General features: G+C 30.2%; 1 protein-coding gene across 1 annotated transcript in view; it reads left to right on the forward strand.

The window, feature by feature from the left end:
* Positions 1-8,382: 8,382 nt before the first annotated feature.
* Positions 8,383-15,664, forward strand: part of LOC140434673 (uncharacterized) — a 66,328-nt gene continuing 59,046 nt past the window's right edge. The window contains exon 1 of the mRNA XM_072523094.1: positions 8,383-8,615. Coding sequence (XP_072379195.1) covers positions 8,571-8,615 — 45 coding nt within the window. The 5' untranslated portion in view covers positions 8,383-8,570. The remainder of the gene's footprint in view (positions 8,616-15,664) is intronic.

The raw sequence follows: 15,664 nt of genomic DNA on the forward strand, positions 1-15,664 counted from the left end.
TAACTGGTAATACAGGTTTTGAAAATACTCTTAATCTTTTGAGAATACATAAATTTTCTTTAATTATTGATGAATCTACTGATTATGGTTATGTTAAAGGTTGGCATTATGTGTTAAAGTTTTTACTAATACTATTCCTTTCTTTGTTGCTGGTGCCTAATGACACAGCAGAAGCTTTGTTTACAAAAATCAAAGAGTTTTTAATTGAGCATAATGTAGATTATAAAAAAAATTAATTGGATTTGGTTCCGATGGTGCGAGTACCATGATGGGAATTCATAACTCTGTTTCCACAAAATTAAAGGAAGATGTTTCCAATTTATTTCTTTTAAAATGTACATGTCATCCATTCAGTTTGTATGCTGATTATGCTTGTGGTAAATTACCTGATTTCCAGCATAGTTTTAAGCGCATAACTGAATTTTCAGAATTTGTTAGAATTAGTGCTCTAATTTTGTATTTCAGTGACCAAGTAAGCCAAAATATGGATAAAGCTGAAACAATTTTGGTTAGGTTGAAAGATCCTTTCGTTCACATATATTTTTTGTTTTTAGATTTTGTTTTACCTCCATTTACCAAGTTAAATTTAGAAATGCAATTTGAATCTGCAGAAACACATACATTGTAGGTATAACAGAATCGAAAATACTTTAAGAACATTCTTGGATTTTTGTATTGACAAAAGTTATCTGGATAAAACTTCTTCAGCTTCTATCGAGTACAAAAATCCTAGATACTTTGTATTAATTGAAAATATATATATTTAGACCCACATATTATAGCTTCCATACACACTAATACACAAACTGAACGATTATGAACTGCTCAAATTTAGGCAAAACTGTTTGGCATTTTTTATAGAAAGTTGTGCCCAAATTTATAAACGTTTCGATCCAAAAAGCTTATCAACAAAAGTCCTTAAAAACATCTATAATAAATCCCAAGGAAGTTGTACAAAACATAGTTTGATTGCAGCCTTAGCTGTTCATTTCCCAAACTTACTTCCGAATAATAAAATTAACGGTTTAGATCGAGAATAGCGTCAATTACGAAATATTGAAATAAATGCTAAGAATGTAGATATATTCGAATTTTGAAACAATTTGGGAAATATTAAATGTGCAGATAATACTCTTCATGTTTCTCACACTTTTGGAATTCATAAAAAAATTATTGTGTCTACCTCATTCTAGTGCAACAGTCGAACAATTTTTTTCAGCTATAGATCTCAATAAAACAAAAATTCGAAATCAATTGTCTAAAACTTTGTGCAGTATACTGCATACGAAAACGTTATTGAAAACCAATCATTGTTTTAATTTCGACAAAAAACCTGAAATTCTAGAAAACTTCAACAACGAAATGTTCAAGAATTGGTTTAACTTTTATAACTAGATTTTTAATTAATTTTTCTATGCCTATCGATTTTTTTAAGGATGATGTATATTTTAATTTAGCCAAGTTTCTTCGTTTTGTGTTAATTTCTATGTATAATGTTTGGAAAATATTTTTTGTTAGTTACTGTAAATATAATATGTTCATGTTTTTGAAATAAAAGTATAAAACACCAATATTTTTTTTATATCCATGTTATTTTATTAAGCTTGTTACTGAGGGGAGCTATATAAGTGGACTAAAAACTGCCACATCTAGTGGCTGAGTCAAGTGAGTGGATGACGAGGACAGGAATACAAATTTTATGGAATTTTTCTCACACAGTTCAATTACTTTGTAAGAGCGGTGACTGCACAAGTTGTCACCTATCAGAACTCTTGGTGCTGGCTGTTTCATTAAATAAGAAAAAGCAATATTTTGATTCTCAAAAGAGGCTGGTAAAACCAACCACTCGAGTTTCTGCCATACCGTGCATTGTTTGGGCCGTTAGACATCCAAGTGTCATAGAGATGTTCGCTCTTATACACAACAAACTGCGGTAGCAAAGTTTCTCCTCCACTGGTAGCGAACATCATGGACGTGGAACTTTTTGAAAAATCTATAAATCCACCATGGACAGAGTGGAGGTTACCCGGGAAACGGCACTAGGCTCGGGCTTCAGTCTGGTAGAAGTATCTTGGTCGGGATTCTTTGCAGCTCAAATACAAGAGTGCGTCTATTTAAAATTACCAAGAAAATAATGTACTTGCATTTTGACCTGCCCTGTATTTGATTTAACGAATATTATGAAACCGAATATGTTTTATAATTTTTAACAATTATTAAAAAACTATGGTTGCAATAGATCAATGTTCCTATACTCCTTTTTAATTATACAGGGAGTTAAACTTGATACGATTTTCGGGTAATATTGGTTATAACTTTTTAAATACCCGATATAACATAATAAAATTTTACATTGTTGTGATGTGGAAGTGAAGCAGATTTCAAATTTAAAATAAAATACCATTTAAGTTCCATTTAAAAAAACATAAGTTTGGTCTGCCACCATCCTATGGAACACCCTGTAAGATTGCAACTAATTTTAAAATTTGGTGTTTAAAGCTGCTTACAATTTTTGTCAATAACTTTTTTTTGTAATTTTTACTATAACAGATCTACTGACCTTCCTCACACTAATCAATCACCCTGTGTATATATATATATATATATATATATATATATATATATATATATATATATATATATATATATATATATTTAGTTATTAGAAAAATTTTCTACCAAGTAACCAAAAACAAAATTTGATTAATTTATTAATTTTCTATATTTTGAAAAAGATTTCCGAAGTAGAAATCGAATCGTCAAAAATAAACTTATTATAAACTTAAATTGTGGCTTATTCTCCAAAAAAATAGGAAATGGCATTAAGATACCACAAGAAAATAGCTTCAGAACAATACTAGTTATTAACATTGTATTGAAAAAATTATTAGGTATACTTGTAAATTAATGGTAATGTAATCCTAATAATAAATGAAGTTGAAAAATGAGTTAAAAACATAAAAATAAAACTATTCCTTTGTACACTTTCTCCTTCTGATTCTCTTTTTCCTTCCCTTTCTGAATTCATTGTGAATTCGAATTGTTGTCTTCAGTATAATTTTGAAATATTGTAAATATTTCATTTAATTAGTGAAACAAAATGGAATGGTCCATTTACTCGACACTAGGGGAGTCCCTTACAACATGTAAAATTTTCATTTTGTGAATAACATGATCTTTGAATGTATATTTGAATAGTTGCAATTATTGTAATGAAAATATTGTATGAAAAGAAATTATTCTAACTCTATTTATATCAAATTATTTACAATTTTATTAAAGAAGTATACATTAATCATAAATATTTCTGTTTTACCTTCAAACTTACGTTAAATATTACTATAATAAATTGAAAAAACATATATTTTTTTAACAAGTTAGGTGGTTTATTTGACAATTTATTTATTGAAATAATGTATATTCGTAATGTACGCAAAAGGCACATACAGGTTCAAAAAGAAACGTTGAAATACATAAAAAAAGACCAGAGATACAGTTAACAGCGCCTTCCCCCTCCCCTCAACTCCCGCGAATTTCTAAGCCGGTCGATTTTAAAAAACACATTTTGAAGCTTTGTGGACGATTCCGGTAAAGAGCAATATTTTTTAAATTTGGTACATTAAAACTATAAAGTATGTGCTTTTAAATAACACTAATAAGATTCCTTTTAAGTTGGTTACATTATTTAAAAACTAATATCTTACATTACAATTCTGTGGCTAAAGGACTAGTTTCCAAGCCAACTCACCAAACACACACACACACAATAAGATTCCTTAATTGTTACAAACAAAGCTGATATGAATTAAATAAAAAAACAGGCTAACTTTGTCCCAAATTATTTTAGGACAATTTTTTCTCTTTTAAATTTGTGCAAAAATTCAGGCTTTTAAATATAAAAAAAAATAATATTCTTACAGGCAATGGTTAAAAAGTTATTCTACTTGTTTATAAGCAAAAAATCGACATGTTTTTGAAAAATTATTTTGCAATATTTAAAATTAATTTTCTTAATTTTTTTTAATGTTAATAATAGAACAAGTCTTCTTCTTCCCGAAACTACCCTTAAAATTACTAAAACTATATAATTTTCTGACTTATATTGTTGCAAAAAAATTAATTTGGGATAAACAAATAAAATAACTTTTACACTATTTGACCGATCACTTTGAAATTTTAACCATATTTTAAGCACTAATACAACTTAAGATACAGCATTCCATGAAATATAAATGGTATAAGTTTATTTTTAAAAAAATTATTAACATTTATAAAAAACCGAAATTTTTGCCCTGTTTTGCAACTTCCTAAGCAACAAATCAGGATAGAAATATTTAGAAAACGCCATTTTGAAGGTTTTTATATGACTTAAAAGTTTCTTCTCTTGTAAAATTTGTTTAAAATGCTTCACTTTTTGCTGATAGATGACAAAAGCAAAAATTTTCCGTTTTGTGACTTTAATTTGTTAATAACTATTTAAGTCCAAAAAATCGACTGCAGGAAACATATAGGTTTTTGATACAGTTGTCCATACTACTCAAAACAACTGTCGTTCAATTCAATTCCCACTTCGGAAATCGTTCTTCAAATTTCCGAAGTGGAAATTGAAACGTCAATAAACGTACTTTAACCTTTAATTGTGGCTTATTCCCATTTAAATAGTAATTACTTTAAAATGCCTCAGGAAAATAGCTTCAGAACAATATATATATATATATATATATATATATATATATATATATATATATATATATATATATATATATATATATATATATATATATATATATATATATATATAGGGCCTAGTAAAGGCCTAGATTAGTGTACCAGATCATATTTTATGTTTACTTGGTTTACAGCAAGAAGTTTATTTATAGTGGTGTTGCGAAAGAAACCACAGCCAAAGAAGAAGTCGCCTTGTTAGTACACAGAAACTTTTTACAATAAGGACAAGAATGTAAATATACCTCTGAAAGAATAGTAAGTGTAAAAGTTAAACTAGATTTCAAATCTATGAATGTGATAGCAATCAATGCACTAGAGAAAAACAGAAATACCAACACAACGGAAAACTTTTAAGAACACTTTCAGACTGTATTAAACGTGACCCCAAATAATGAATATATAATCATTATGGGTAATTTTAACACCCGTGTTGGCAATGATATAGTTCCAGGAATAAAACAGCAATATAATGAAAATATAAGAAATCAAAACGGAGACCTTCTGACGGACCTCTGCAACATAAACAAAATACGTATTAATAATACATTTTTTCCTCACAAAGAACAATACAAATACACTTTTGGAAATACTAGAGCACCAAGATCTATAATAGACTATATTCCATCGAATAGAGAGTTACACCCCTCTCAAATCTTGGATGTAAGAGCACTAACATCAGCAGAAATAGGAAGCGATCATAAATTGGTATTGTGCAAAATCCGAATAACCGAATTAACACATATATGTGATAAAAAATACCAGAATACACCACAAGCATACAAGTTGAAAGCTTATGGGATGACTCACAGAAAGTAATGGAGGCGAAGAAAGCTGAGTAAAAATTAATTCTAATATCTTAGCCTCTGCCAAGGAAGCTCTTGGTGAAAGAAATATAAATAAAAATAAATCGTTCCCAAGGTGAAGAACTCCATAGTTTTGTACATAAGTGAAGTAAAGAAAAGAAAAAAGCTTACCTGAAATACATGTCAATCAAAACACAAAAGGCATACAATAATTACAAGACAATTAGAAACGAAACACATGCACTTGTAGGAAAAATAAAAAATGATCACTGGGAATGCTTTTCGAAAGAAATGGAACATGATTTTTATGGTTTGCAAAAGGAAATATGGCTCTTTATAAGAGGTCAAAGAGCGGAGGTAAAGGAATTAATAGAACCAAAACACATAGAAAAGGATACGTGGATTGATTACCTAAAAAATCTCTATACAGAGGAAGAACAAACGACGCTAGAACCGGAAATACCAGAAATTACCACATATGAAGAATATAACTATACAGGAAGTTCGTAGAATACTTGAAAAGCTGAAGAACAGAAAAGCAGCAGGTAAAGACGGGATACTAAACAAATTACTAAAATATTGTTGAGTAGCAATGACAGAACAATTCAAAATTAATTAATAAGATTATAAAACACAATAAAATACCGTAAGAATGGAGAACGGGCGAGCTAATTATACTTAGTTTTTTAGTTTTTTAATAAAAAACAGCCAGAAAACTACAGAGTATAAACTTGTCATATACTACCCTAAAACTTACAACTAAAATTTTACAAGAACTAGAGGATACGTTTAGCAGATGAATAACAGGGTTGTAGTGGAAGATCGTGTATAGATGCAATATTCGTTATAAAGCAAATTACTGAGAAATCACTAGAGTATAATAGACCAGCATTTCTGTATCTGATAATCTGATAGACTTAAAGAAAGCATCTGACAGAGTAAGACTCAAAGATGTAATTTATCTTCTGTATAATAGAGAAGTTGCCCTAAATATTATAAAAATTATCGAACACATCTACCAAAACAACAAAATGGAAGTCAGAATGGATGGACAACTTACAGAACCTATAGAAATAGGCTGCGGAATAAGACAAGAAATTGATGGAATCAGCATTAAACAAGTGATGGAAATAAAATACCTTGGAATTATACTGCCCAGCTATGGAGAACTGGACAAAGAAGTAAGAAAACAAGTACAAAAAGCAAATAGACTGGCAGGATGCCTTAATAACACTGTATGGTGAAACAAACACATTAACACTGAGATGAATTTAAGAATTTATAAAGCCAGACGAATGTAAGACTAATAATGACATATGCCTCAGAATCAAGACACGACACAGCCACAAAAAAAAGGCTACTGGAAAGGGTAGAGATGAGCATACTGAGAAGAATTACAGAAAATACGCTAAGAGATCGAAAGAGAAGTGAATACATTAAAAGAAAATGTAACGTACAGTGTATAAATGAATGGACACAAAATAGAAAAAAAAAGGAAACCACAAAAGCAGAATGGGGGACGCACGTGTCGTTAAAATAGTGAGAGACAAGTCACCAAAAGATGAAGTGACAACCTTCCATAGAGGTATAAATCGGACAATGAACAAGCAGAATTGCTTATAAAGAGGAAGAAGAAGAAGAACAATTGAATGAGTAGCATTAAAAAACACATACAGCCGTTAATTTTCACTCCTCTATTGCTAACCCCTTTATTTAACAGCCATATTAGTGTCACAAAGTTAGTTGACATACTTCTCCGAAATGGCTGAACCGATTTTTATGAAATTTTACATGTGCATTCTGCAGGTCTAAAAATAGGTTGTTATTTATTTTTCATACTGCTAAAATGTAAGAGTAGTTCACCTCAAACATTTTTTTTTATTTTAAAAAAATTTTTTTTTTATATTTTTATGATGTCGCATTAAAAATACATACAGCTCTTAATTTTCACCCCTTTATTACTAATACCTCTTTTTAATAGCCATATTAGTGTCACTGAGTGCCATACTCCTCCCAAACGGCTGGGGCGATTTTTACGAAATTTTACATATATATTCTGTAGATCTGAGAATAGGTCATAATCTATCCCCTGAGGGGGTATAAAAGAGTGGTTCACCCAAATTTTTTTGAAGCAAATTTTTTATTTTTATTTTTTTATGATGTGGTATTAAACAATACAAACAACCCCTTAATCCTTCTATAACCAATCCCTATTGTTTAATAGCCATATTAGTGTCACAGAGTTAGTTGCCATACTTCCCGAAACGGCGTGACTGATTTTTATGAAATTTTCCATGTATATTAGGTAGGTCTGATAATTGGTCATAATATATTTTTCATATCCCTGAGCAATAAGGGTGGTCACCTCAAACCTTTTTTTATTTTTTGAAAAAAATTGTTTATTTTATTTTTTTATTATGTTTATAACCCCGATTTTGAATTGCCATAATATACAGAAATTTATATTTGGAAGATAGATATTTTCAAATACTTGGTTTTTTGTGCACCATGTATTAATATTAGCCACAAACCTATTACCCATTATCTATTTTTACACATGACAAAACCATTATAGTCTTCAAGTTCTTCTATATTCTACTATTCATCGAGTTCCTGTATTATTATTTTTTCCTGTGCGGTCTTGGTCTTAAACATGTAAATCAGGCCTTTAATTATTTTGATAAGTATATCATTACACTTATTTCAATACATTTTCCGTCGACTAGTCGATAAGTACGTATAACTATCTATAGCTAGCACTAATACATTACCTATACCTAACATAAATATTTGTATGAAGCCTCTCCAATCCAGATCCTTACATACGTTAACATTCTTTATATCTGACTAAACGAACAGTACAAGCTGCATTTATGTTGAAGAGATCAACGGGTTTCCTGAGTTAATTCCGTTTTTCCGTTGTTTTTCGGCAATAACCAATTTTCCGCCAGTTGTATTTGATTTTTCAGATTTGTGGTGGTATTTGGGTCGAGCAGATGTGTTTCGTTAAAAGTTTTACGGGTAGTGTTATATCTGAAGATGGATGTGTATATGTTGATAACTATTTTCGTTCTAGGCATTGACGTGAGTTTATTTAACACTTAAAATTATTTTATGTTTTTAATTTATAGTTGAGTTAAGGGGCAATATGTTATATTATTACTATATATTGTTATGATTTGCTCAAATGCATGTTTTTACAATTTATTAGATATTATCTACTTAAGCTTACCTTGACAAAACAAATATATTTTAATACGATATCTCACGGCTCTTTTACTATTTAACAAAAAAAAACGTGGCTTCAAAGTATTTTTTATAGTTGCCTTTAGGAAAGAGTAGGCAATAGGAAAATAATAACAATAAAAATAACTTTACAGAAAAAAACTATGAAATTATAAAGCAAGCGTTATATATTTTCAAAATAAATCAAATATTATAATTTTAGAACATCAAATAAAAAACATACCATGCACCATAATCGGAATAATGAAAAAATCAAGCATCCATCAAATCATACATCCAAAATTATTAATAAAAAATTTAATAAACTTATATCCAAATCAAATACCTCTTATTTTATTCTTTCGTTTACTTTTTTACTAGTGACTCAAACATGTTATATTTACTTTAATTTTCAATTAAGAAAAACAAACGATTAAAACCAAATAACTCTAATCTAAATATATGGTCGTGGTTGTTAGTCTCTGTTAACGAAATAACAAAACTAACATTTTGTCTTCAAAACGGCTGCCTCCACCTTATTCTCCTTATTCACCTCGCTCGTACTTCCCAGTTTCTCCAAATACGCCTGCTCTCTCCTCTGCATATCGTTTTCGATAAAACAATTCTTCAATTGCATTAATCTTTAATCAACTCCTCACTCAAACTTTTAACCGCAGGGACAACTCCTTCTCTTCAGACACAAGGATATCTCAATTGATCGACTTGGTCGAATATAAACTATACATCTGTTTTTTACTTACAGTATGTCATCTATTTCTTCAACTTCTTTTGCCTACTACCACAGTAGGACATCTTTTCACAAACACAAAACACAACTTTTCACAAATTTTACTTTTTTTAAAACTCGAGAATGATTCTCTCTCCTGATGCCACCCAATATGTAGCTTCGTCGATTTTTAATAATTTTTAAACTGTTTGTCCTTTGTGTCGTGTTGTGTTAATGTATCATTTAATGTTTATGACATTCTCCATATATTGTTGGATAGCCTAATTTTGACGAAATGCCCCTGAAGATGCTCTAGGAGCGAAAGTACTTGGGCAAGATTCACTAAAAACTGTGCTTGATATCTACCTTTTATTTGATTAAAATTCATTTATTCGAGCTTCAACCTTATATCAAATTATAAAACATTTACCATCATACTATTCTGGTTTACGTACACTTGTTTTATTTCCCTTTGAATAAATCCATGTTTCCTCCAAAAAAACAAGGTCTCTATCCATATATTTACGAAGGAACTTAGCTCTTAAAGCGGCAACACTAGTGCGCTCAACTTATGTCCTTCGACTATTGTTCTTTTCGTATTTAAATCCCAATCCTTTTATCAAAATGCTAAAAGACGTTTTGCCAATAAATACAACTTTTTATCCCTTAATTAAATACTTATAACTCTGCAGAGTAATAAGTTTCTCTCTAAAAAAAGCTCTCTAAAGAAAATATATATATATACAGGGTGAGTCATGAGGAACTTTACATACTTCTACCATATGTAGAGTCCCTCAGGGAGCATATCATGTGGCCACTAAAAAATGTCAACTCCTCTTCTTTATTAATTAACAGGGTGATTTGTGTAATTGACCATTTATTTCATTTTACTGTAGTGTTTATATGGCTCATTTGATTTTTTTAATTTTTCCATGATACAGTACACTACTATCAAGCATTCGACTGGTATTAGCTAAACTAAAAAATTCCAGGACTGGCTTTGGAAAAATTCGTATTAAATAAGGGATTCGTATTAAATATTACACCCTGTATAAATTTTTTTTAAAATGCAATAAGTGATTTTCAAACTACATAAATAGCCAATGAAAACGACATATGCGACAATGTTGTCGCACTTTTATTAAAGTTTTAGTGAACGATCAAATCTTACCAAAAATAGAACAACCATAATGAAGTATCAAATTATAAGGTATTAATTTAAACAAATGTTATAAATTTCAAACATTTTAATTGAAATGATAAACTGAGTCACTGCACAACAAAAAACAGTAACTACTAACAATAACGAAGAACAATTTAAAAAAAAAAACTAAAAATATGTACATAGTTATGATAAACCCATAAATTAGAACTGGAAAAGATACAATAATGGTAACAAAATAAAAATAATTCAAAATAGATTTTCGAAACGGAACCCTGCAGCCTGTACACATTTTTGTTGCCGAATTGTTAATTGACGTATTGAATTACGGATACTCTGTGGATCGTTTCTAATAGTATTACAACAATGTATAATTCTATCAATTAATTGTTGTCGGTTATTAATATTCACTGCGTAAACTAGTTGCTTCAATCGTTCACCAACTTAAACTCACACACAAAAACTTATACTTGTTTTTCACACACTGTTCTCAAACTGGACTTTGTTCTGGCTGTTAAAAACACAATAATGATTCCACACACTGTTCTTAAAGTGGACTTCTCGTTCTCGATCTTAAAAACACAATGATTCAAATTTCCAAATTGAATTTAATTTTCAAGTCGACTGTCCTATTCTCTTCCCCTAGTACTTTCTAGCCAATCAACATTCATTCATACAGATTCATCCCACTACCAAACTTCAAATTTTCCTAATTTTAAATTTCAAGAAATCAAGCGTGTTTACTGTAATTGGTTTTTCTCCCAATTAACAGGATATGATATCGACTAAGCTTTCTTTTGTTTTGCTACAGGCAAATGTCTCTTTGTAAATGATAACATCTGTTTATAGCATTACCTTCGAAGAAAATTATATACAACCCATTCTATATCTAACATTAATTTTGAATTCTTATCTGCTACAAAACCATGTATAACTATTTGTAAAATTTTAAACAATGCTTTCTTACTTTCTAAATAATCCCGAATTGTTTTTCTATATAAGAATTGTTCTTAGAAACTATTCACTGTTTTAAATCCACTGTTCTCCGAAAACACTTATTACAAATAAAACATTATATTCATACATTTTTAACCTATACAGGGTCTTGGATATTTATCATCTCATGGTATTTTTAAAATAAAAATTATTTTATAAAAAGTTTACCGTTTTAGCCCCTAGGCTTCCCCCTAAAACTCCCCTCGTAGGTGGATGAAAACGCAAAAAAATGATTTACAAAGAATCTGTTCGCTATAGAAAAAAATGTTTCAAATAAAAAATGTAACTGAGATAATTTTGAACTAAAATGTTTGTTGGCACTTTTTGCGTAGAATGCACCGTTCTATTAGAAATAACACTTGAAGCGATCTGCGGTTTTAAATGTCAGTTCGGCGCGCGAAATCAATGTTAAATAAAATTTGTCTCAACAGGACAGTAAAAAATCGATATCTTTTGATCAGATTGTCCTATCGACAAAAATCAAACAACTGTGTTTTAAAGGTAAAGGGTGCAGCTTTTTTAAGTAATTTTTATAACATTTTTGTTGATAGGACACTCTGATCAAAAGATATTGAATTTTTACGGTCGAATTGATACAAATTTTATTTTAAATTGATTTCGCGCTCGTAACTGACATTCAAAATCGCCGATCGTGTTAATCGTTGTTTCTAAAAGAACGGTTTATTCTACTCAAAAAATACTAATAAACGTTTTTGTTCAAAATTATCTCAGCTACATTTTTTTTTGAAACATTTTTTTCTAGTGCGTACATTCTTGGTAAATTAATTTTTTTCCGTTTTCTCCTCTCTGTGTGTGGGGTTTTAGGAGAAAGCCCGGGGGTAAAAGTAATAAAAATTTTTAGTGGTTCAAAGGCATTTTCGTCTCTGATGAGTGGAGTATTACTTTATATATGACATTTTGTCTCTCCATGGAGGATTTTATTTTTATTCTTCCCAGCTTTGGTCATTCGGTCATAAGTATTTCATATTTTTGTTTTATTGAATTGTTCAATTAACTTCAGATAATGAAAGTAATGTTTTTCATCAGTCTTCATTCGCAGTTTTGGATCATAAATACCTACTAAACTAAATTGACAACTGTTAAAATTGTTTGTTACTATGCATGAATCAGCACGTTTTAACTTATTTTTCAAAAATATTATTTGGATTATTTCAGAGAAAGATAAATATTTAGCGTTTATGATGAATTTAACATTTTTGAGTAAATAAACGACTTCGTTTGTGAGTTACGATCCAAATTAATAAAGCATAATATATACACATAGCTATACACTCCTTTTATAAACTCTTTTGAATATTAGCTGTCAATTTTCGAAATCGAAAACCGATGATAGGGTATTAAAAACAAACAGAACTGATCAAAATTTGAAACTAACACAAATATCAATTAGTTTTTGTCACTGGGAAATAAACTATATTAACGAAATTCCAATTTTATGAATATATTTCGGTTAATAAAGATTTTCTAATAATAATATTACACTCGAAGTAAAAATTAAGTTTTTTTTAAATATTCTTTTCTTTTTAACACTTTAGAACTTAGTGGTCTCCGATATCCATGACCGGTAAGAGATTTTTGATTTTGTACAGTCAGTAAGTTTCTCTCTGCTTTCTCTATCGCTATATATATATATATATATATATATATATATATATATATATATATATATATATATATATATATATATATATATATATATATATATTATCTAAATAAACTTAGAGGTCGATGCAGTCAGTAGGGCCTGACAAGTGGAGTCATAAATAAAAGTTGATTACCTTGTTCCAGTAAACCAGTTCTTTAAAACCATCTTCAGTCTATGGGTCGCGGCATATTATCATGCATGTATCGTTTCCGGCACGTAGCGTTTCCAGTCCAGCAATCGGACTGCGCGTTCACATTGCGCATCATACATAGAACGTTTCAGTTTGGTTCGGTGAGGATATGATCTCGCTTTTCTCGACAAAAATTATGTGCAATTGCTCTTCTACTTAACGGTGAAGAAAGAAAAACTGCAGTAAAAAGAAGGTTTGAAGTACATCCAATGCTAAGAGAAAGGAAGAAGAAAGGTGAATACTGGACTTTATACAAAGAATTAATTGATGACGATGAAAAATATTATGGATATTTTGGAATGAATAGGATTCAGTTGAATATGTTTTAAATTTAATTACACCTTCAGTTAAAAAACAAAATACTACATTTAACGAAACCATACATATCAAACCAAAAAGTATTTTTAAAAAGAAGATGTATCACTTCTGTACAAAAGTCCTAATTGTTTATCACTTCCGTGATTAATTGTCACAATGCAATAAAAACACATGCATAAATGACAAAATAGCCTCGAAAATTATTTTTTTAAATACTCTGTATCAAAATCAAACAAATACCTAAATAAACAACGAGGGGAAAACGACGGACCTCTAAATCGCATTATCCGTACCAATCGGTTACGACTCGTTACGTAGCCGTCGACATCAGTAAAATATTGTTTTCGAATATACTGAACGGAAACGTTAGGTGTCTGATATGATACGTTCCGGACAGTGTGAGTTGTTCATATTTAAAACCATTTAAATTATATTTTTCGGAAACTAAACTCTACGTGCTGGAAACGCAACGTGTATGATAATATGCCACGTCCTGATGACTCTCAATGCGATCGTTTCAAATAAAACGTACTACTTTTACAGCGCAGCCATACATACGCCCGACGGAAGATAATATGCTATAAAAATTTAATTAAAATTTTTTTTATAAAATGGTTTATTTATTTAAAAGGACCCTTTCGGGTTACATCACAGAACGTTTTCGGAATTAATATTCTATTATCAGTGCTATCACACCTGTGGAAATAACTGGCGTCGCCAATGTTTTTATTAAGTCAAATGGTTCCTACGGCTTCAGTCTTTCTCTGGGCATTTCTTTTTCCACATTATTTGTCTGACATTTTTCACCATTAGCCTTAGCTGCATTAATTTTAATTTCAAAGCCATCGCATTTGCGGCAATTATCTGATACTGATGCTTGAAAGGATAAATTGAGGTCTCCATCGAAAATTTGACGAAAAACGAACATAGAACACGGAATTTAGTACTTCTGCCTTATACAAATTGTACATTTTTGTAATGTCAATGTTTGGAGCCTAATACTTTCGATTCGTGGTTTTTTATCTAGAATAATAAGATTCATTAACCGGAAACTCGCTGATGAAATCTTTTACTTCGTCATTTTTCAAAGCAGAAGTTTTATTTACCAACGTTGCTTTACCACAGCAATAAAACAAAGGGGTTCTTAATTTTTTTGATGCAAGTGCCCGAGTTATTATTCCTCAGAAACCCCCAATGCAATTTAAAAAAACTGCTTGCAAGCCTTATGCTCTTGTCAATTTTCTTCTGATAAGAAGTAGTGTCTTGTATTTTTCTTTTTGACGTGACAACGTCTTAAATTAGGTTGTGGCTCGGAGTCATTCATGAAAAAGTGTAACGCCCGCTCACGTCTGTTACAGTGAGTCACCGAACGAGAGAGAGAATCGGTGCGTGCTTCCGTGCTTGTGTCTCTGTCTTTCTCGAGCGTTCTTGGCGTTCAAGACACATTACAGCGGAAACACTTCCTTTCATTTCATATTTCTCCTATCATCGTCCTATCCTCAACAAAATCACTCAAATAGAAATTAGTTAAGTTTAAGTTTACATGTACAATGTTTTAGTATTTTTAGTAACAGTAGTTTTAGTAACAAAATATATTTCTATAGTTAAAATTTGTGCAATTCTTATTTTCATTCAATTCCTTGTTCCTATTGTGCAATTTAATAATATTCATATCAATAAATATTCTACCGAGAAAAAGACGTTGTCACGTAAAATCTTCGCCCGTAAAACCGACTTTACAGGCAACCGATCTTTATTGATATTAAATGTGCAATACGAACGCTCTTTTGCAATAACTGGTACTTGTCCAAAAATGTAGGACTGTTTGTAAATTGTGAGATTCTAAAGC

Source organism: Diabrotica undecimpunctata, chromosome 2 (genome assembly GCF_040954645.1).
Source record: "Diabrotica undecimpunctata isolate CICGRU chromosome 2, icDiaUnde3, whole genome shotgun sequence".
NCBI lineage: Eukaryota > Metazoa > Arthropoda > Insecta > Coleoptera > Chrysomelidae > Diabrotica > Diabrotica undecimpunctata.